The following is a 23615-nucleotide window of genomic DNA, read 5'->3' on the forward strand; positions in this document are numbered from 1 at the left end:
CACTGTAGGTGAAAGGAGTGGAGTGAAAAAGAATGGGCAGAGGGGAAGAGAAAAGAGAAGGGAAATGTGTTCTAGGTTCTCCATTAGCTTTCCTCCAAATAGGAAGCTGCCTTATACGGAGTGAGATCTTTGGACCATCTAGGTCAGAATTGTCAACACTGCCAGCAGCAGCTCCCCAGGTTTTTCTGGCGAAGGTCCTTCTGAGCTTTATCTGGAGATTTGAAGGATTGAACCTGCAGCCTTTTGCATGCAGAGCATGTGCTCTGCCATTGAGCTACAGCCCTTCCGCGGGTAATCAGAGGTCCTGCACACACTGTCCATCCCCAAAGAGATTGAGGAAGCCCCTGCAGGTATCTCCAAACTCATCCCATAATCATAGAATTATACACTTGGAAGGGACTTGGAGGGTCAACAATGCAGGACTCTCACTCAACACACAGTCCCCCATCCAATTTGAAATCATATCAAACCCTGCTTTGCAAATGTGCTAGCAGTTTTGTTGCTGCTCATAGACCAAGTAGTCATGAGATCAATAATCCATATTTGATCCCATTTCCCATGTAGACCAGCTTCGTGAACCTCTTACCATTCTCCAGATCAGTTGTGACCCTGGCTGCTGGCTTGTAAGATTGGAAAAAGCATTGGCTAGATGCTGAATCATCACAATCCCTATTGGGTTGGTTTTGTACCACTGCTCAGCTGCACTGAGCTCTGTACCAGCTGCTTCTTTCTTTGACTAGCAGCTAGAGTGCTGCCACATTGTGTCTTGGGTTCCATGGAGCCTAGGTAATGTAGTTCTCTTGGAAGCCTAAGTCTATACTGTAGACACCAGGTGCCCTGGAAACAAAATGTCCCAGGTCTCCTTGCCATCAGCAGTGAATACCAAGAGCCCAAGAGTCATGCCAAAAAGTTTGCATTGCAGTCTTCGCACCTATTCTGGAGAATAAGCTCCATTGCTTATTCATTGCACACAGTGGAGCTTGCTTTTGACTAATTATGCATAGGATTTAGTTGTTTCACTCTTCTCCTTGTTTGCTTTCCCAGTCTAAGTCCTAGTCACTTTTCTAGGCTCATTACTTGGCTTTAAGCCTGGCACTTAATTTCATCATCCAGGTGAGCAAAACCATACACCTTTTTTTTTTAATCCGGAGCAAAAAAGAGAAAGAAAAGGTGTACCAGGAACTTTGGGTTAGCTATTGTCCTTTTTTTATGCAGCAGATCGCGCTGAAAGATTATGTGCAGGCAGAAATTTTGCAGCCCCCTTTCTTTTTAAAAGTGTGAAGTGTGTGTATAACTAGGTGAGAATAACTAATGGAAAATAATGCTTAAGGCCTCAGGCTAGAAATACCACAAAGATCATGAAGGTGACCTTAAGACAAGCTCTGAAAGGATGCCTTGAAAAGCTGGAAAAGCTAGTGCTGAGGATTGCAATAATAACCATGACAGTATGCCAAGGAACTTATCTCACATTACAAGAAGTGTTAATTGTTATCGAAAGTCTCTGCTTGTCTCTGAAGAATACATTCCTGGATAAAGGGTGCTGTGTTATCTGTGTCTATCCAGATATGCAAAATTTATTTCCCGCTTCATTGCAGATTGTAGAAAAACCTCTTAAGTGGTTTACAATAAAATTAAAATTATCAATAAAATCAGTTGAAAATACTTTTTTAAAAAAACACACCTACCAACGGTAAAAAAGATTAAAACGTGTCTGGATAGGTGTGCCTAAACAAAATTGTTTTAAGCAGGCACCAAAAAGAGTGCTTTGAATGTGCCTGTTTGATACTAATATTTGTCTGCAGCAGGGACGGTGTCTTGCTCTGTCTTTGATGGGACTTGTGGAAAGAACCTCTTGGATAATGTATTATTGAAAAGCATGTGGTGTGATGGTGTTGGTGCTTCACCATCCTAATCCCATGTTCATTGGCTTGTAGGGGGTGAGAGGGGATTCAGATGCAATATCGTCAAGTTACACATACACACACACCAGTTACAAGACATTGGGGAAATATGCAGAGGGATATGTGGATTGATGCAGATCCCATCATTAGATAATAACTTCAGTGGTGGAATTCATGATTTGAATGCAGAAGGTCTGAGATTCCATCCTGGGTAAGATCTCTGCCTGAGACCCTGGTGAATGTCTGCCAGTCAGTGTAGACAGAGGTGACCTCCATTGACCAATGTTCTGACTCGGTATAAGGCAGCTTCCTATGTTCCCATATTACAGGAATGGGGAGCCTTTTTCTGCATTCCCTTCTGTAAACCTTCTGAGGGTGACAAGCCAGTGGTGTGTGAGGCCAGGTGCAAAATTAAGAGAAGCAGCAAATGTACATTTTTAGCTAAGTATAGTAGGCTAGTTTCTACACAATCTATTGTTCATCAAGGCAAGCAAGTTCATGTATTGCTTTATCAAGTTACATATGCGACTGAAATGTTGAAATATGTATCTTATCCTGAGATCAAGTAGGAACACTTTAATAAATTAATAAACCAAACCAAATGAGAGGTAATGTTTTCATCAGCTCAGGCTCAGGTCTTCCAACCCTGCATCCCTGCCTCCAAGCAGTTTCAAGACGCTCAGTTGGGAGAATAAGGCTTGGCCAACTGGAACCTTTGTGGCCTTGCAAAATGGCGAGAACATTTTAAAAGCAATCTGGAAAGCTCAAAAATCAGTTTCCCATTTCTGTTGCTATTGCAAATACCCACGGCTGTGCTTTTTTAAGTGAGGAGAGGGACAGTTTCCACCAGAACCCATCCTAGTTACCAGCAAAGCCTTCCCCCGGATTACTATTTAAAAGCACATTTAGAATATGTTTCTTCCGAGTTGCCCAAGGCATATGCAAACAAGCATCACTGAAGAACCCAGACATCATGCTAGTTACACAGCATGAGAGGGACAGAATGACAAAATTAAGATATTTATGTTGAACCTGCGAGGTGAAACATTCTGCAGGTTTTTAAACTCTCTTTGCCAGACATCAAGGTTTGCGGCAGATATTGAGCCACCAGAAAAAGTATCCTTTCAGATGCAAGACTGAAATGGCCCTGGCTGAAGAACAGAATAATAATAGTAATAATAATAATAATAAAAACCTTCCTTGCAGCATCTGTACTTCTTGAGAGCATATAATCAATAGCCGCAGAGAATTATACTCCTTTTCCAATACTGAATTAGAGAGTTGATATATGTATCACGAGCCCTTTGTGCAAACAGGCCTCTTTAACTCATATCCGGAATGAAGCTTGATATTCCTACTTCATTCATGTCAACCAAGATGTTCTTGTTGTTTTTTTGTCCTCATAGGTGTTTTGTACCTTCAGTACGGAGATGAAACTAAACAGCTAAGGATGCCCAATGAGATCACGAGCACAGATACAATCCGTGCCCTTTTTGTAAGTGCCTTCCCCCAGCAGCTGACAATGAAAATGCTGGAGTCCCCCAGCGTGGCAATATACATCAAGGATGAGAGCAGGAATATCTATTATGAATTAAGTGATGTAAGGTAAGTAAGTAAGTAAGTAATAACAATAATAATAATGTTGCTTTGGTTAGGTTGGGTTGTTAAGACGTGGTACAGTGTCAAAGGGTTACAGATCAGAAAGGAAGACTTCACATTTTTTTGTCTCTCTAAATCCTCCTGTTATCCAAGCACAACTTTTCACATCTTTCCTGCAAGAGGAATGGGAAAACTCCCAAGGTAGAAAGCAGCTTTAGCTTTCTATATCACTGGCCATGCTGACAGGAGATGGCTGGAGTGTAGTCTAAAAGCAGTCAGAATGGCACAGGTTCTTGTCTCTGTTTTAAATTACCGTATTTTTCTCTCAATAAGATGCACCCGACCTTAAGACGCACCTAGTTTTAGAGGGGGAGAACAAGAAAAAAAAATATTCACCCCCTCTCTGCACAGCGCCCCTTCAGTGAAGCGGCAGGAGAAAAGGAGCCCCTTCCATTTCTCCTCCCACTTTGCTGAAGGGGTGCTGCGCAGAGAGGGAAAGCTGCACAGCACCTCTCCAGTGAACCGAAACCAGGAGAGCAAGAGGGATCGGTGTGCACTGATCCCTCTTGCTCTCCTGGCTTCAGCGAAAGCAAGGCGAAGCCATGGAGCCTGCATTCGCTCCATAAGATGCACAGACATTTCCCCTTACTTTTTAGGAGGGGAAAAGTGTGTCTTATAGAGCGAAAAATATGGTATAGGAAGAGGAATATGTATATGAGCGGCTCACTTTTCCTGTTGTGTCTGAATCAGTATATTGTCTTAAGACGCTCCGAGCGTAGATCCATCCTTGAAAAGTGGCTAATAGTGTTGTGGATGTGTGAACTATCCTTTGTGCCCCAAGACTGTTGTACACACTACACCTTTAAAGCACCTTCAAAGCACATTTTCCCCCTCAAAGAATTCTGGACACTGTCATTTGCTAGCATTGCTGGGAATTGTAAATCTGTGAGGAGTGAACTACAGTGCCCAGAATTTTTTGAGGGAAAGGAACTGTTTTGAATGTGCTTTAAGGGGGATGGTGTGTGTGCATCCTGAGCTACAGCACGTTGAGGGATGTCTGTGGGCATTTTGCTGTGGTTACCCTTCAGCGCTAACTCTCAGTCATGCTTAATGTCTAATTAACCCTATGCTTCTTAACTGCTAGGGCAGATCTGTCTCTTCAGCACTCTGCTTTTCCTGACAGGCTGCTTGAAGTCAACAGCAGCAAATGCTGCAAGTTCTGACTAGTTACAGATTCAAGGCAATTACCAACTGCAGTGTGACTTTAAAAGAAACGAGACCTGTCCAAAAATCCTTCACCATGTGTTCTCCCCACCACCACCACCCCCGATAATCCCGGTGATTAAGATCAGCCCACTAAACTTGTAGCTGCACCTGGAGCAAAGGAATTCAGTCTTATGTGCAAATTCTCTGGAGATCACGGGTGTTTAATGAAAGGCAGCGTCGTTTTAAGAGGACATAAGTGTGTTTAGATTGCAGTCTTTGTGGCCGATTATTCCTGAAGGAGAAAAAGTCAGGGATTGTCTCAGGTCTTTAATCCATAAACTGTTTGTAAGGTAGGTTTTGATGCTGACTGGAATACAACTGGCTTTTTAAATTGTTGCATCAATGCTATAGCTTTGTTAACTGTAAACTTATCTTTGAACTTTTTAAAACTAATTTTGAAATGGAAGCTCTTTCCTCCCTATTGCCTTTTGCCCATTTTGAGTCAAAATTGACAGAGCTGATATTGGTTAATATGTTTAGAAATGATTTGCAGCTGGATTCCAGATAGGTATACTCAGAAGTAAGTCCTCCTGGATTCATAGAACTTACCTTACCGAGCATAGGATTTGGGTCATGGGAGATTGAATATGTGCAAATATTCTCCTGCTTTCTTTTTTAAAAATGATGTTTTATTTTGGTCTGTATTTATTACAAAAAGGAGGGGAAATCTGAGTTCATTGTTGGTGAAGAACAACTGAACTTAATTGAAATGTAAAATGGGCTTTGCTTTCATAAGTCCCTGCACCCAGGAGCTTTAATTAAACTGAAAAATATCTTAATTTGAAAGGGTGTGTATTTCTTCTGAAAGAATTATGCCTCCCAAGGGATAAGTAAGAGCTGAGGTGTCTGTCTGTTGTAGAGAGTTTTTCATTGGTTGGTTCCTACCATGGTGATATCTGAATTGTTAGGGCTAGGAACAGCAAACTGGGCAAACTAATGTTATTTCAACTCTCTTTATTGCCGATTCTTAGTTACTTTGTTTTGTTCTCAATTCTAGGAACATTCAAGACAGATCTTTCCTTAAAGTTTACAACAAAGATCCTGCACATGCTTTCAATCACATGCCCAGAGCTGTAAATGGAGATGTAAGGGTAAGTCGTGGTTTTTTTCTTGTTGTGCTCTAATTGTCTCTTTTTGTATGATAAAAACCTGCATGGGGTAGCACACATGCCTGCACTTAACTTTTAATTCACCCCCCCCCCAAAAAAAATGTCTACTGTTAAATAATGCCTGAAAATCTGCCACAATGGCTCCTTTCAAGGGCTGATCGATATTCCTAGTGCAGATACCAATTCTGTTGTTTGCTTACTGGTTAGTAAATGATGGGGAGTCCTCAACCCTCTCCTTCAGTAGTAACTGCTATTGGTGCTCACCAAGGTGCTTGCTTAATTCAGGATCTCCTAATACAATCTAACACAACAGAGCTTAGGAGAAGCCTCTGTGAAGTGTTAATCAGGGTTTCCACCAGTGTCTACTCCAGGAGATAACTGTTTAGTCCTGGTGGTGAGAAAGGGAAAGGGATCTGCCATCAGCTGGTTAACCAAACCAAGACAGTTTATTTGAATCTTAAGATACTTTCATACTGCCTTCTAGGAGGCAAAGCGTCGCTGATTACATCTACACTCCTAACCCAGAAATAAGCCTTATCGAATAAGGAATAAGCCTTAGAGAATTCAGTAGGACTTACTTCTGTATAGATATGCTTTGGATTGTACCCTCTTCTGATTGGTGTCCCATAATCCTTTTCAATTTCGTTGTTCTGTATGGGACAATGACAATAAAAATTATCGTATTGTATCCTTGCTCTCACATTGGTTTAAGTTGGGAGAGTTAGGCACATGTGCAACTTATGCCAAAATGAAAACCTCGCAGTCTTATGTAGTCGCTTCAGGAGCAAGCCCTGTTGAGCTCAGTGAGGTTTTCATTGTAGGTCTAACACTTCCGCTTGTCAATATTGATGTGGATGAGACACAGTCCCAAGTATTTGTTGGTGCTTTGTGTAATTTAAATTGATGTAGCTAGCGGCTGCTCTCCCTGGCCAGCTGTAAAATATTAAAGCAGAGGTAGGGAACTTCAGGATCTGGGGCCAAATTCTCTGTTAGCCCTTGAATTTTGCCTAGGCTACAACCCCTCTCCCTAGGCCATGGATCCTCCCTGTTCCTTCACCTCAAGTGGTTTTGCCAGGCTGGAATGAGATTTGGACTGTGGTGATGCCTCTTGCCTTCCTGGATGGAGACAGCTCTCCCTCTGTGTTTATAAACTTCTGGGTTCTGCATTTGGAGAATGTGGCCTACTGTACAAAGATAAGAGTCACATCTGTTTCTTTGCCTATGTTTGCCTCTGGCTACGCCAGTGTTTACCTTTGGTCCTTTGCACCAATGGCATGCAGGCCCAAGGAGCTCTCCTGTGAGTGAATGCAGCCCACAGTCTGGAAAAGCAGTCTGGAAGAGGATCAATTTGCACGTGGGATCTCTTCAGCATGTGGGACAGGATTCAGGTGCAACTAGTTAGTTTTTGTCTGGGATCTATTTAAGGCCACACCTTCATAGCCACTGCATTCCAAAAGAAGTAATAAATGGCCGCTGGCACAAAATAGCCGTTTTAAAATGGCGGCAAGCTTTTGCTGCCTGTGAGAAACCCTGTTAAGTGTCTTTTTTTGTTGTTGTTCAGGTGAAATCTTTCCTTAAGGAAAATATTCTTTGATGTATGTTCCCCTGGATAAAATGCATTAAGTGTATCGGGCCAAGGAATGTGTTATTACCATGTGGGCCGCTTGGTTTTTTAGTAAGTCATATAGGACTTTGAAGCGGATGTCAAACGTTGTGAAAACCACCTGTAAAAATACGGCCTTTATAACCGTGCATCTGTTTCAGAGTTTTCTTGCACGCCCACTTTGGTGCTTTGCGTTTGGAGTCTGAGTGCATTAAAGCCTTGCTGGAGTTATTAACATAGCAGGGGCTGGTAATTTCTATATATATACGCTGGGCAGCGAGGTGTTGCTTTCTGTGAAACGGTTTCTCTCTCTACTTCTGCCTGGCTCTCCAGTGACTCTGTGGAGGTATGTCACACGGCAGGTGGCATGTTAAAATGTGCACCTCTGCCAAGAAAATTCATTTCCTGATCTGCAGCCAGCTCGCTTGGAGCTGTGATGTTATTAGCTTTCACGAGCTAAGCAGAGTCAGAACTTGGGCAGCCATTGGGGAGATGGACAGAATGGCGTTCACATTCAAGGAACGGTTCTTTCAGGTAAGTGCCTCTGAAAACCTAGCAGGATGGGACAGAGACCTCATGGAAGATGCGCCCAGTTACCTGCTTTTGTTACATTTTAGCTCATAAAAAATGGGGAGGGAGGAGGAGGAGGAGGGGCATCGGTGAAGCAGCATGGAGAAAACATTAGCAGGATAGTGAAAGGCAAGCTGGGTGAGGTATCTTTCCCTGTCTCCTTTTCCTTTGACTGTACTTGTAATGGAACAAGTGGGAGTTTTATGTGCACAAAGCAAAGACTTCTTTGTAGGTCCAACATCTATTAACAGGCGAGACTGTCCTTCCGTCCTCAGAAGCTGGAACTCTTAATGCTTCTCCAGTTGTAATAAGATTTCTCATTCATATATATATATATAGTTAGCTTGACCCAGTGTGACAGAAGGACCGGCTGCCTTTTTATGCCATTGATAATATGCTGTTGAATAAAGTTGAGTACATTATTAGGGACGACCGTTGGGCGTGGATGATTTGCTCTCCACTATCAAGTTCAGCTTTCTTTTCCCTTCAAATGGCAGCCCAGCCCAGGGTGCTGTTGGTTTAGAACTGCTCCAGCAGAACAGATTGCAAGGAAAGAATGTTTGCTGCCTTGGAGGGCAACTGCTTTAATTACTTTTTAACCCAAGCAAGACTTGTATCCGGGAGGATCGGCCATCCTTTCCAGGCGTCAGGTATTGATCGTAGAGGGTAAAACCACTTCAGAGGCAAGAAATGCCAAACACACGATCAAAGCCTTTCCATGGAGGTCCGTCCTTGTCCACCTTCTCCTTTTCATCTTCCCATTTTCCAATTTACTCATTTTCAGAAGGAGCAGCTGGATTTAAGGGTTATCTCTTCTATGGCTTCTATTCCTCAGACATACATATCCCTTGCTTAAATCTAAGGAAGCGGTTTTTTTTTCCCCTTCTGGAAAATGTTATTACCCTTGCTGTTTGGGGGGGCGGGGAGGGGAAACTCAAGGTATTAATTCATTCCACTTCCTCACTGCATACGCAGTTTCTTTCAGGAAGAGTAAATTAATAATAAGTGCCACTGTGTCTAAAGTTCAGGTGCAGACTGTTAAAGAGCCACACTGAACCCTTTCTTTCACTGGAAATGGGATTGTATCTATTTGCTGATGAAAAACTGATACCTGCCACATGTATTACATTGATGCCTTACCTTCCTGTTTTGCGCAGCTTAAATTCTCTATTCACTCACGTATTTGCAAAAACAATGACTTCTAGCCAAGGCATCTGCTGTCATTAGGGCAACTTAGGCAGCTGTCTAGGGCACAGACCTCAAAAGAGACACAGTTATATTCAGATTAGGTTTTTTGTTATATCTTGCGCGTGCACACACACACACACGCTATCTGTATTTGGGGTGCAAGTAGTTAGCCTTGCCTACATCACAAAATATCCTGGCACCAGCACTACTTCTAGCATTAGGTAAAGTTCCAGTTCCATCACCAGAACTGTAAGAAGTGCTCATGCAGTTGTTTGCAGTGGTACCTCTGGTTAAGAACTTAATTCGTTCTGGCGGTCCGTTCGTAACCTGAAACCGTTCTTAACCTGAGGTACCACTTTAGCTAATGGGACCTTCCACTGCCGCCGCACGATTTCTGTTCTCATCCTGAGGTAAAGTTCTTAACCCGAGGTACTACTTCTGGGTTAGCAGAATCTGTAACCCGAAGTGTTTGTAACCTGAGGTGTTTGTAGCCCAAGGTACCACTGTACAGGGAAAACCCACCACTTGGTAACTTTTACATATTACTCCCCCCCCCACACACAAATGATTAAACTTTCTGGTGAAGGTTTCCCCCTAGTGGCCAGAACTTCCAGTATTTCACCAAAAAGAGAGGAGGAGGGGAAATACAGTATATTTATTTATTTTAAGCAATTTCCACATTTTTGAAAGCCGTCTTTCCAATAAATGATGTTCTTCTCAAACCCAATTTTATGCAATCTGTAATTTCATCTAATGGCCGTTACATACTTTCCCCTGAATAATCTGGGTTACATTCCTGAGGAACCACTGTTTGTAGAAGGATTGTTCAAGACTATGGGCCCCAAATCTGCCAGTGACTGTTTCTGTGGCCTTGGGCAGTCTCAGTTCTGGTAGCTATCTATGAACAGGAATAATAGTGGCCTATCTCACTGGGTTGTTTAGAGGATAGATGCAAAGGCACGTTACACTTTAAAATGAGTATGCTATAGAAATGATAAATAGGGGAGAAACGGTGGCATGACTGGCTCTGGAGCATCAGTGAACTGAGCTGCAAATTTGATGAGCCGTGAAACTGTGTCGTATGATTGCAGCAAAAAATGCATCAAATTTAAACTAGATGTGCAGAATCCACAGGACCGCCAAAGACATTCAGGAGCGTAAACTGCGCCCCTCCTGCTGTTTTAATTTTTCTGGAGCTTATTGTAGCCAGTGCATGTCGTGAGCAGAACTACATTAAACACGTATTTTAATTTAACTTTTATTAAATGTGAGAAAGTCATAACTAAATAAAGACTTTCAAGAAGCTCCCTGAAATGCTGCAGATCCTTCCCCTCCATGTTTCTGATGACAGTTGTAGGACTGAATGAAATGAGAGCACGAGACCAGCTCCACTGAATTGAGAGACGGAGAAAGGGGGAGAATTAAAATTAGGTCAAAACCGGAGATTGCGCAGATGTTATTTATTGCTTGAAACTTAGTGAGTATATTTGTTCTGCATGGTTTTTTGGGGGGTGGGGTTTATATTATATCACTGATAAGCAAAGTTATATATTGCCTTGACCATTTTTCTTCTTGTCTAGTTTTGTGCCTGCCCACCATGAAACTTCATGGCTAGTAAGAATATATTAACAGCCTATATAAAGCAGTTGGGTATGTTTCCTACATTTGCAAAGTGGAATGCTTGTGTTTGGACATCCTAAGGGCCCAAACAGATGGATGACTTCAGTTTCTGCTAATGGCAAATGACTAAATTTCTGTTAATGGCAAAAGACTGCCGAACATACAGAAACGAATCCCTCTGGCCCCCCAAAATGGTGGGGTGCAAGTATGCTGCTGTCTTGGGTTGTGTATGCCATAGCTCAGGCTACAATGTGCTCCCAACTGCTGGTGCTTGAAGCCATGTACACGTGGAGGTTAGCTACAATCCATAACTATCTTGTTGTTTCTTGTGAGATGCTGCCGTTTGATGCATTTCCCTTCCAACTAGCTTCCATCAGATCTGAAGATGCGAGGTACATTCACTTCTCAGTTAAGCTGAGGTGTGTACATTCGCGTTAGCCGTTGCATGTGCTCAGAAAGCAGTTCATTCAATAGGAGGGGAGCTGCGGGGACGGACGGTTGCAGGCATGAGGAAACCAAGAATAAAATGTGTGTTGGGTGAAGACATTCCCACCCCCTTTCAGGTGTGTACAACAATGGGCAAATGTGACTTGAAATGCAGAATTGTGGGGGTGGGTGGGTGTCCTCACTGTGCTTTATGTAGCCTTGGCACTGGAGAGCATCCCTGAGAAAATGGGGCAGCGTGTCAATTACACACACACACACACACACACACACACACCAGTGGCCAAGTGTAGTGGCTGGCTTACTTCTTTCATCCCTTCAGCCTGGGGCTCAAAGGATCAAGGGAGAATTGGGCTCAGAGGATGCACTCCAAGGGCTCTTTTTGCAGTAAGCAGGACTGCCCTGTCCCTCGTGCTCATTTCAGTCAGTATCTCATCTATATAGATCGGTTGTAATATTTGGAGGCTTTTTAGGGGGGGTTGGGGGGGAAGGCCAGCAGCTGAGGATATGATAGAAGGGTATGAGTTTTCTCCCACTCTCATAATGCTAGAACTCTGAGACATCCAATAAAGCAGAGTGATGGAGGTCTCGGGACGCACAAAAGAGAGAACTTCACACAAAGCATAGTTAACCTGTGAAATCCGTTCCCTGAAGATAGAGCGATGGCCACCCTCCTCGTGGAGGATGAGGCTGTCAGTGGCTGCTAGCCACAATCTCCCTTCACTGTTGGGGGCAGCAGTGTTTCTGAATTCCACTTGCTGGAAACTGCAGAAGGGGCAGAGGGTGTCCTTCCTACAGGCATCCGGTTGGCCAATGTGGGAACAGGATGCTGGGCTAGATGGACCTTTGGCCACATCCAGCAGGGCTCATATGTTCTTATATTCAATAAATTAAGCCGGAAAAGAAAGATGAAAAAGTGCTTCCTTCCCACCCACACACCCCACCCCCCTTTCCTTTTATTTTGAAGGAGGAAAGAGAAGAAGTCAGGCAAATGTCCTGGATCAGGATTGCAGAACTGCCAGCAATCCCTGCAAACAAGTCGTTTGTTTTAGAGTTGCAACACTGGACCCGTTATCTGGCGCAGAAAGCAGATATTTAAGCAATTAGTATTTTTTAAAGTCTGGTATGACTGAGGCTCCTTCGAATTGGTTTAAAAGGTCCCATATGGTGCTTCTCTGCTCCTGCTACTTGGCTTGGGACTCTTGTTTACTTTAGGGGAGAGATGTGACTGCACGTCGGCTCGATATCGACTGTCCGCAGGATACCAAACCTCATCCTTCCCGCAGCATCGCTGTCTGCTTCTTTCTAGTGCTTTGTCATTGAGAGGTTATGACAACACAAGCCATATTGTATTTATAAACATCACGTGTTTCCTTGCCATGGCTTGTGGTGTCTGCCAAGCAGAACACATGGAAGAAGCATTTCTCGTTAGCTCAGCATTGGTTTTGGTTATCCTGATTTCCGGAACAGGGCAGGAAAACGCCGCCTATGCTCAGATTTAACTTTTGTGCAGTGAAAGCAAAAGCTTCCAAATGGCCGTGAAATCGTTTGAATGAGGCGGCAGCTCCTCCTTCAGACCTCCTCATTTTTTTTCCTGCTGAAACTTCTCTCGGCAAACGGGAGCATGTCAGTTCAGTTTTTTGGGAGACCTGAAGGGCTGCATTAGACACAAGTATTGCACTACCTCAAAGACCCCTGCTAGAAAAGTGAGCGTTTCTGGAGCATGTAAGGTAAGCCACGGCTGTGGAGAGAGATGCAAAATTCGTGTGGGGCTAAATGGTTTATAGATTTATTTATTTTTTAAAGGGAGGTTATAGGCTGGCATAATCTTGAGAAAGCAAAACTATAATTTTGTGTGACGCATAACGGGAGGAATGAAATATGCTCACTTGGCTTTTGTCGACTTCCAGAATATATTACTCGGTTTCCACTGTGCTCTGAATTTTTTCAGACCCAGGTGCCTCCCTGAGCTTTTAAACGTGGTCTCTGATGTATTGGGTCTGATTCTGCGAGGAGAGTGGGCTAATAAGTAGCAAATGAGCTGTTAATTTGCTGCTACCTCTCCAGTCAAAAGGAAGCCAGGCCTTAACGAATTAGCTGTTTAAAAACAAACAGCCATGAAGTATGGTCTTGATGTTGATTGGGTGTGGTGGTGGATGCCTTTATTTCACCTGCGATGTAGCAACTTCAGTGAGGCATCTGTGGATCACTAATAAAGGTGAAAGGGTTTCTAAAATGTGAAAGACAGTGAATGTATGTGGTGGTGGCTGAGGCATGGGGGGTGGGGGTAGGAAGTGCAAATGCTACCTAATAATTGGAAAGCCATTCTGCATGTCCTCCTTTCTACCTCAGGATCCGGTGGTATAGCATTGGGTTGGGGTGTTCAGTTCCAGGACTTTTTTGAAGCGGGAGTAATGGCATCATCTACGAGAGCACCTCATAACTCTTGGACCATCTTCAGTTCAAGTGAATGAGAATGAGGTTTTCAGTTTTGTTTGTGACAGGTTAGCACAGGGGAAAGGGGGTAGCAAAAGCTGGATATTTCCTCTCTTCCTCTCTCTCTTTTTTCTTCGATGAGATTCCTACTTCATGTTTTAATGGTTTAAATGGAAAACCTTCTCTTCAAGACCGTTTGCGTTTCTAATTAAAAGCTGGCGGCTGCCTTCCAGCTGGCTGAACATCTTTTCTTGTGAAAGACCAATATGCCTTCCAAGCTGAAGCTGAGAGCATGCAGTCAGAAGCACCACCGAGAGCAGCAAAGCTTGCACTCATGAATCTATGAAGAGTGTTACACTCAGCTTGATGCTCACACACTGGGTGGTATTAGGTGCTGCTGCTCTTTGGAGGGTGTTTGTATCTGTGCTTATGTAATAATGGGTCAACACAACCGCCTGCATTTTTGGATGCTCCTTGGTGCATGGCTGTGGGGCCTGCCATCATGAACACCTCCAGTTTAAAATTTGGCACTACACCATTGATGAGGTCACTGCAAACACTTCCTCCAAATTGTGGCTGCTGCACCACCATGACTGCACTAGCTGGAAGGACATAGCATGTGGGGTCCTTTCACTGTAGAATACCCATGCCAGTTCTTGTAGAAATGCGGAAGGTATCTCCCCCCATGTGCAGTAAGTAAGCCAGAGGTCAGCCACCTTTTTGGAGTTTTGAGCAAGTGTCATGAGTGCCACCCTCTGGTCATTTATCTTTCTCCCTCTCCCCTGCCTCAGGTCAGCTCCCCCTCCCCACCGCCACAGATATGGCAAAATAGAAAGTGTGCAGGCACACACTTCACTTTCCTAATTGATCTGGGTTAAAAGTTGGGTTGCGATGAATTAATCAGAACCTTGAAAAGCACCTGGAACTGAGAGAGGAAGTGGGAAAGACTTCCTTCATCAGCTCTATGTGCTTCTCAAGGGTGACACACGGGTGACCCCTGCAGCAACTCATCTTGGCAATTAGAGCTATAGGCATAGATTGTTTGTCACACACAGACTCCACTCCCCTTCTCAGTTTCCACCAGTTGGGCTTTCTAGAATTGGGCTTTGTTCCCCCTTTCTTTCAGAGAGTGATTTGGGGCACTTCCCCCTTCCCACACACACTGTAAAAAGGCCCCAGTTTAGACATATTTTCTTCAGGTTTGTAGGCTAACGTTGCCATTGTGGTTGCTGCTATAGAACATTCTGCGTATTTCATTACATTTTGGCATAATGAAGCCTAAGGCAGCATTTCACCATGTCCCAGAAAGTAAAAAAAACAGTGGTTCTCAAACTTCTAATTAAAGGGACAATACTGTTCTTGGTTCAAGAAAAAAAAGTTGGATTCATACCCTTCCCAGAATGCTTTCCCCCTTGGCTCTGTATTTCATGTTGCTTACAGGCAAGGCAACCACTCCAATGACCTGTTTGTTGTTCAGGCCTCTGTGGCCTTGGCAGTTGCTACTTACTCCTTGCTCTTTGGCCACTAGCATTTCCTTTCTCAAAACTCATGGCTTTATTCAGACCTTTTCTGTAGCACTCGATAACCTGCTATCGGATAACTCTGCGCTCATTATTCCTGTCAAGGCATTTTGCTGTCTGACACAAAGGCCAAGATGGCATCCTCTCCCACTCCATGCATAGTGAAGCTGATTGGACAGGTAGTTGAGTTTTACTTCAATGCTAACAACAGGACAGCATTCTTCATTGCACCCGAGGACAGCATGCTGGCTTAGGGGGTGTGGGGCAGGCTGTGGGGCACACGATCCTCTCTTCAACACCTCACCGCCACAGACTGCCCCACACCCCAACATCTGCCGCCTGAAGCAGCCACCTCACGCTGCCTCGTGGTAGGGCCAGCCCTGGGTGAGTATTGGTCAGGGGACATTTCCAGCCAAACTTGAAGCAGGGTGTCACAGCACAATAGACTGGGGGAGATGTTTCTGGCCCCGATGAAGAGGAGCTATCCTGCATCTCTGCACTCTGTGGGAAAGTTTGAGGGAAACTGCAGTTGGGTGTTAAGGCTATGAAAGGGTCCAAGGCAGACACCTCACAGTTTGCATTCCTCAGCCTTGTTTTCCCCCTCTCCAGGGAAGCTATCTGGTCAAGTCATGAGACTCAGTCCAACCATGACTTGGCCTATGCATATTTACCACCCTAGCTTTAAAACTGTCACACGCTAGTAGTCTATACAGTGGTACCTCGGGTTACAAACGCTTTGGGTTACAAATGCTTCAGGTTACAGACTCCGCTAACCCGGAAGTAGTACCTCGGGTTAAGAACTTTACCTCAGGATGAGAACAGAAATCGTGCGGCGGCAGCGGGAGGCCCCATTAGCTAAAGTGGTACCTCGGGTTAAGAACAGTTTCAGGTTAAGAGCGGACCTCCAGAACGAATTAAGTTCTTAACCAGAGGTACCACTGTATTACTGTAGAAGTAGGAAGCTGCCCTATATCCTGTCAGAGTAACCCTTTACTGTGCACTTGGACTGGCAATGGCTTTACCGCCTCAGGCAGAGGAGTCCTGTCACTCAGTATCCATCTTTTTTAAAACCAAAAACAAAAACCTAGAGATTGAACATAGAAATTTTGTCATACAGTGCATATACTTTATCCCTCAGCTGGCTGTGTACACACCATTTAAACTACATTTAAAGCACATGACTTTCCCCCCAAAGAATTATGGGAACTATAGCTTAAGAGTGCCGTGCATTGCAGTACTGTGGGGGCAAACTGCAGTTCCCAGGATTCTTTGCAAAAAGTCATGTGCTCTAAAAGTATGGTGTATGTGCATGCATGGTCCCAACTTATAGTATTCCACTAATCAAAGGAACTAGATAAAATATAGCAGCTTTTTCCAGCCTAAGTAGGAACACCAGAGCCTGTAGCAGCCTACCAATTCTGTGGTGTATGAATATTTGTCAATGCTTAAGAACCCAGTGTCATAAGATTTGCAAATATATTTGTATCTTGCTATATGTGGATCGAGTCAGGGTGGGGAGAGGCAATAAGCCACAATATGTTTATTTTCCATTAGTGAGCTGGAGAGAAAGCAATGGGGGGAAAGTGAATATGCAATATATTTATTCCCCCTGAAGTCCAGTGTTCTTATTTTTAATACAACATCTGCTTACAGGTGTAATCTTGTACAAATGGCAAAGGATGATTTGTGCATTCTTTTGCTTTTCTTTTGTATTAGTTTCATGCTAACCTGTTCCATAGTCTTATAATAGAAAACATATCTTTAAAAATCAGGTTGCTTGACAATGCCATTTGATACTGAAAAGGTTATGTTTCTTGTTGTTCTTGTTTTAATCTGAAGCTGTTTTATAGTTTTATTTGGCTTTGGCAGAGGACAAAGAATTGCAAATATGGAAGCACAACAAACTCCAAAGATGCTGAATTAGTACATAGGAGAGCCAGACAGGCCTGAATTTGTTTTGATTTGCAAGATCAGTTACTAATGCATTTTCTTTCGTTCTTTTTTCTAAAAAAGAAAAAGAAATTGGAAAATGGATATTGCAGCCTCTGTTGTGTTGAAGAAAAAATGTTGATCTTGTACATAACTGCATATTTTGGAAACTGTTCCTATGAGATTTGGGGGTAGTGGTAGCATTTCATAAAACCATAGAGCCCGAAACTCGTTACAATGAAAATAGCTTATTGGATATGGAAATTACTGAATACAGATACATTTCTCTAGACTCCTTTATGAAGATAGAGAAATGCTGAAGGCTAATGAGCTTGAACTCGCTCCTGAAGGTCTGAAGAACTGTAAAACACTTTGCAGAGTTGGCTTCACTGCAAAGTCTTAAAATTCATCTCTGAATGTTTTATAACACCTCTTCCTGCTGTCTTTAATCAAACCCTTAAGGATGGAAACATCTGGATTCGTAGAAAGATAGCAAGGTTATTTCTCCTCAAACTCAAAGTTAAAAAATATTAAAAAATATTTTTCCAACCTCCTTAACCTTGTTTGTACAACATGTCAATATTATGTTCACAAACAGTGCAGGCAGCTCAAAAGCAGTAAAATGTTCAAAAACCAATAATAATTACAGAATAAAAGCAACAAATTCCAACATGTGAAAATGCCCATTTTTAGCCTAGGCTTTTCTTGGCCCATAAGAACCCTGTTATTTTTGAATTTCTGTTTTTATGTTCACTTTTTTATTGTTCCAGTCTGGCTTCAGGCATGGTCATGGAGCTGAAACTGCCTTGGTCACCTTTGCTGATAACATTTATCAGGAGAGAGATTGGGGGGGGGGTGTGTGTGTAATGCAACCCTGCTTTCTCTCCTTGATCTCCCAGCAGCTTTCGATACTGTTGGCCATGGCATCCTTCAGAGCCATCTCAGGGTGGGTTTGAGGAACACTATACTTCAGTTGTTTCGCACCTATCTCCAGAAAGTACTCATGGGAGGCTACTGTTCTGTGGTGTCCCAGGGGGTTCCATCTATTTGCCATCTATTTGCCCCATGCTATTTGCCATCTGTATGAAGCCTCTGGGAGCTGTCATCGAGAGATTAGGACAGGCTTCCTTAACCTCGGCTCTCCTGATGTTTTGAGACCACAGTTCCCAACATCCCTGACCACTGGTCCTGCTAGCTAGGGATCATGGGAGTTGTAGGCCAAAAACATCTGGAGGGCTGAGTTTGAGGAAGCCTGGACTAGGAGTAAGGTGTCTTCCATATGCAGATGGCATCCAGCTCTGTCTCTCTGTTCCATCTGAATCAGGAGAGGCAGTTGAGGTGTTAAGACCAGTGCTTGGAGGCAGTGATGGGTTGGAATACGGCCCCAAAAAACCAAATCCTGAAGAGACAGCAGAGGTGCTAAGTGTCTTGGGTTCTCATGTCCTGGAAGTGGGGAGGTGGCCTGCCTTGGACAGGTGTTGTGCTCCCTAGAAGGAGCAGGCTCACAGTTTAGGGGTTCTCCTGGAATTGACACTGTCACGGGAAGCAGTGGCAAGGAGTACCTTTTTTCAGCTACTTTGCCAGCTGTGACCTTTTTTGGACAGAGCTGACTTGGCCACTGTACTCTCATAACTTTTATATTGGATTATTGCAATGCGCTCTGTGTGGTGCTGCCCTTGAAGACAACTCGCAAACCTCAGTTTGTCTGAAATGCAGAGGCCAGATTACTGACTGCGGTTCCATTTAGGTCTCATATAACCCCTGCCTTAAAACAGCTGTCCTGGTTGGTGGTTTGTTTCTGGGCCCAAATCAAGGAGCTCATGTTGGTGTTTGAAGCCCTGAACGACTTAGGCCCTGAATATCTGAAACAACCTTCCTCCTTCCCTACAAACCCCCTTGAGTGCCGAGATCAGCAGAGAGGGCCTACCTGGCAGTTCTCAGAGGTTTGGGGATGGCACCCAGGGAAAGGGCATTTCTCTGTGGCAGCCATTAAGTGTCAGAACTCCCTCCCCACAGAGGTGCATCTAAAACACCTTCACCTTACAGTTTCCAGAGAATTCCAGAGGTGCTTCTGAAAAGGCACCTCTTTACCCAGGCTTTCGGCACTTGAGATGTATATTTTTAAGGCTCACTTTATTTTGGGTGTTGTAAGCTGTTTTTAATACAGTGGTACCTTGGTTTACGAACTTAATCCGTTCTGGAAGTCCATTCTTAAACCAAAGTGTTCTTAAACCAAGGTGTGCTTTCCCATAGCAGCGGGGGACTCGATTTACAAATGGAACACACTCAACAGGAAGTGTAACATGTTCTTATTCCAAGGCAAAGTTCACAAACCAAAACGCCTACTTCCGTGTTTGCAGCGTTCTTAATCCAAGTTGTTCATAAACTAAGCTGTTCTTAAACCCAAGGTACCACTGTACTGTGTTTTAATGCTCTAACTCACCCTGGGACCTTTGGGTGAGGAGCAGGCAATAAATAATACTTCTTATTCCTGTCAGTATTTGCAGGCTGCCTTTTAGGGCCCTCCCTAGGCACCTTACATAAAACTATAAAACATAATTTTGATAAAAGGCCATGAATGAAAACAGTAGTTAACAAAATCTCAAAAAAAGGCCCAGCCAAGCAATCCTTAAAATTAATTAAAGCATTAAGAACACAATTTAAAAACCAGCAGAAAAATAACTGTAGCCATCCAGTAAGCAAAGGCAAGCCCTCAGAACATATGAAAGAACCTCTGCTAAAAGCCACTTGAAGCAAATGGTTCTTCAAAGGCCCTTTTGAAAACCAGAGCTGATGGGGGCAGCTGTAAAGCCCTTGAGGTGGAATTCCACTTTTCAACCCTGATGGGTTTCTTCTTTATTCAAGCCTAAAGGGTTCCCAGAACAAATCCAGGAATTTAAAAAAAAAAAAAAAAACACGCAGCAAAACTCCCAATGCCATATATAATTATAAAATAAATAAATAAATGCAAGGACCAAGCAGCTGTAAAAAGCCTGGCCAAATAAGTAGGTACCTGGTGGCGAAAAGTTAACGAATTCAGTAGCATGCAAAGCCACTTTGGCAGAGCATTTCAAAAATAGGGTGTCACACCACTGAAAAATCTCCCATTTCCTGTTGCACCACTAACAGAGGATTTTTTAGAAATACCTCCAAGGAAGAACTTAATGTGGGAGCAAACAATCCTTGAGATAGGTTCAGGAAAGGGGCATAGCTCAGTGGTAGAGAACATGATTAGTGTGCAGAAGGCCTCAGGTTCAGTCTCCTCCATCTCCAGGTAGGGCTGTGATAGACCCCAGAGAGTCATGGCCCTTTGGTGTTGACAGAGCTGAGCTAGACTCTGTATATAAGGCAGATTCCTGTATTCCTTCCTATGGTCCTCTGCAAAGGGCTGTTAAGGGTCAAAGCCTGAATGGCGTTTGTCTGAAGACCAGAAGCCAGTGCAGTTGTTTTAAGACTGGCAAAACAAGATGTTCTGTTGTGTTTGCTGCAGAGAAGCTGGCATTAATGAGAGTGGAATTGGGCTGGAACACTCATTAGAATGCTTAATTCCCTAAAGAAACGTGGGAACCGTCTTCTGCCGAGTCAGACCATTGGTCCATCTGGTTCAGTGTTGTCTGCACTGATTGGCAAGCAGTTCTCCAGGATTTAAGGCAGGGAAGCCCTACCTGGAGAGACCAGGGATTGGACCTCTGAGCCTTGCGCTTGCTCTGCCACCAAGCTGTGGTCCTTCCCTGAATCTGAGTTGCTCATATCTTGAAGAAGCCATGGTAGATAAATTTGTTTTGGCCAAGAGGACAAAGCAGGCTTGCTGTCTCTCCACTTTCATTTCCGACTTCTGTTAAACCTTTTGTCAATGCCATTTGGGGGATCATTGTAAAACGGTTGTGTTTATAGCATTGGGCCCCAAATAGAGATAATATATACATTTGCACATGACTGGAATTATATGTATACATAATGGCCGTAGTTTAAACAAGAACTTTTAAGGTATCATGCCATTTAATACCCATTCGAAGACCTCTGTTATGTGAAAAAATTGCAGCTGAATTATTTGCCAGCGTTTTGTGCGGTGACAGAGGACATAAAGTCATGGGAAGAAGCTAAATCTTGCTTCCTAGTTGGGGCATATTGCCGCCATTAAAATAAATGTATTACCTAGAAGACTAGACTTTTTATTATTATTCCAGGCAATTCCATTAATATTATGAGATATAAAACAAAGTATGTCAAAAGTTTTTATCTGACATAATAATAATAATAAAATTTACTGCTGAGGGCAATGATAATGTATAAACCTATTAAGAAAGGGATCTGGCTGTTCCATGCATACATTTATAGGTAAAAAAGTCAAGGTAAAGGACCCCTGGATGGTTAAGTCCAGTCAAAGGTGACAATGGGGTTGCGGTGCTCATCTCGCTTTCAGGCCAAGAGAGCTGGTGTTTGTCCATAGACAGCTTTCTGGGTCATGTGGCCAGCATGACTTAATTTCTTCTGGCGCAATGGAACTGCATGACAGAAACCAGAGCGGAAACGCAGTTTACCTTCCTGCCACAGTGGTACCTATTTATCTACTTTCACTTGCATGCTTTCGAACTGCTAGGTTGGCAGGAGCTGGGACAGCAATGGGAGCTCACCCTGTTGCAGGGATTCAAACCGCTGACCTTCTGATCGGCAATCCCAAGAGGCTCAGTGGTTTATATTACACCGTGGCACAATTAAAATGGTATTAAAGGATCGAAAATGGCTAGGCATTAAATAATAATAGTAATGGGCTTAACAATCTGAAGAGAGGAGACAAAATACATAGGGGAAGAAAGCAAAGGTGTTGCCAGACACCAAAGAACTTGGAGTACTGCCCCATGGTACAAATTTACATAAATTGTGCATGCTTTAAGGATGTAAGAAAGAGCCTGCTGGATGGCCCATCTAGTCCAGCACTCTGTTCTCACTGTGGCCGACCAGATGCCGGTGAGAAACCTGCAAGCAGGACCTGAGAGCACTTGAGACTATGGGGTCATACACTGACCATCCAAGTATAGTGCGTATTCAGTATTTTTTATTGTTCAGGAGCATCACTTACTGGCCCTGCTCAAGAGGGTAGTAATTACCCACCAAGGATGTTCTCATACTGATGCTGGCTGTTGCTGTTTGGCTTGGAAGTCTGGTAGTGATAGAGGAATAAATGCACCAGAGAGGGACAAAGCAAATGGAATGAGGATCATAGAAAACAAATGAGATGTGGGGTTCAGGCATTGTGCTAGCCTAACCAACCTCACAGGGTTGCCAGAAGGTTAAATGATGTGTGCTGCCCTGAGCTGCTTGGAAAGAGCTATTTGGATGGGTAGATAGACGGTCAGAGTTGTCTGTGCATGTTTTAGATTAAATGTTAAATCCTACATGGTCACCATTGAAGAGTATTGTAGAATGCAGCTGTACCAACGTAGGAAGTTGATTCTCTGTAGGCTTCAGCAATGTTATGAGACAAGGATTACCATATTTTTTGCTCCATAAGACGCACTTTTTTCCTCCTAAAAAGTAAGGGGAAGTGTGAGTACATCTTATGGAGCGAATGGCGCTGTGCAGAGAGGGAGAGCTGTGCACCGCCCCTTCAGCAAAGCACCTCAACTGCGAAGCAGGAGGAGGAACGGAGCCCCGCTTGCTGTCCTGGCTTCTGCCTTAGGCGTGCACAGCCTCTTCAGGGCAGGGGGAGCCTTCATCCTGCTGCCCTGAAGAGGCTTCGCGCAGCTATCTCAGAAGCCAGAACAGCAAGAGGCTATCCCAGAAGCCAGATCCCTCTTGCTGTTCTGGCTTCTGGGATTCAGAATATTTTTTTTCTTGTTTTCCTCCTCCAAAAACTAGGTGCGCCTTATGGTCTGGTGCGTCTTATAGAGCGAAAAATACGGTGCTCTGCTGCCACAGCCACCCACAGGCAACCAGCTCCCCACATAGAGGTGTCTCCAATGGGGATACTTCCATGCAGCAGCCACATGTAGAAAGTGGCCATCTGTTTTTGCCCTGTGACTAAAAGCATCTGCGCAAGCCGAACAAACAAATAAATGGGTGCCTGAGTGCAGCGGTAATTGGTAGCTCTCTCCAAGGGGTCTCCACCTTTCAGGCATTAAAAAACCAAGTAACAGTTTTGAAATGCTTATTCCAAAGTGACTAATGGCTTGTGGGCAGAATGGGCTTACATTATGCAGATGAGATGAATGTGGATATTGGCAATCCAGAAATGTAATTATACAACTGTGGGTTTTTTTAAAGAAGAAAATTGAGATGCACTATTTTCCTCAGTGCCTGTGTGTATCTGTGGATTCCTCGTAATGGCTTGTTGATTGGCCGTTCATCCTGATTTGCTTGCACAAAACTCCTCTGGAGGCTAAGCTGTGTCTGTGTTTGTACAACAATGAGCATTCGTCCTGATTAGGTT

General features: G+C 43.7%; 1 protein-coding gene across 46 annotated transcripts in view; it reads left to right on the plus strand.

The window, feature by feature from the left end:
* The window catches only part of KIAA1217, a 371747-nt gene that overhangs the window by 289814 nt on the left and 58318 nt on the right, over positions 1–23615 (plus strand). For 40 of the 46 annotated variants that reach the window (XR_014540443.1, XR_014540444.1, XR_014540445.1 and 37 more), the window contains 2 exons: positions 3308–3506; positions 5764–5857. Coding sequence is in view for 42 of the 46 variants with exons in the window: in XM_083579171.1 (XP_083435297.1) it covers positions 3308–3506; positions 5764–5857 (293 nt within the window). In the remaining 4 variants the exon portion in view is untranslated. Of the gene's footprint in view, positions 1–3307; positions 3507–4918; positions 5057–5763; positions 5858–7875; positions 8013–12691; positions 13031–23615 lie in introns of those variants that run through there. The other 6 variants (XM_083579190.1, XM_083579192.1, XM_083579191.1 and 3 more) reach the window with 3 other exon arrangements.

The sequence above is a fragment of the Podarcis filfolensis genome (assembly GCF_964270895.1).
Source record: "Podarcis filfolensis genome assembly, chromosome: 12".
Lineage (NCBI taxonomy): Eukaryota > Metazoa > Chordata > Lepidosauria > Squamata > Lacertidae > Podarcis > Podarcis filfolensis.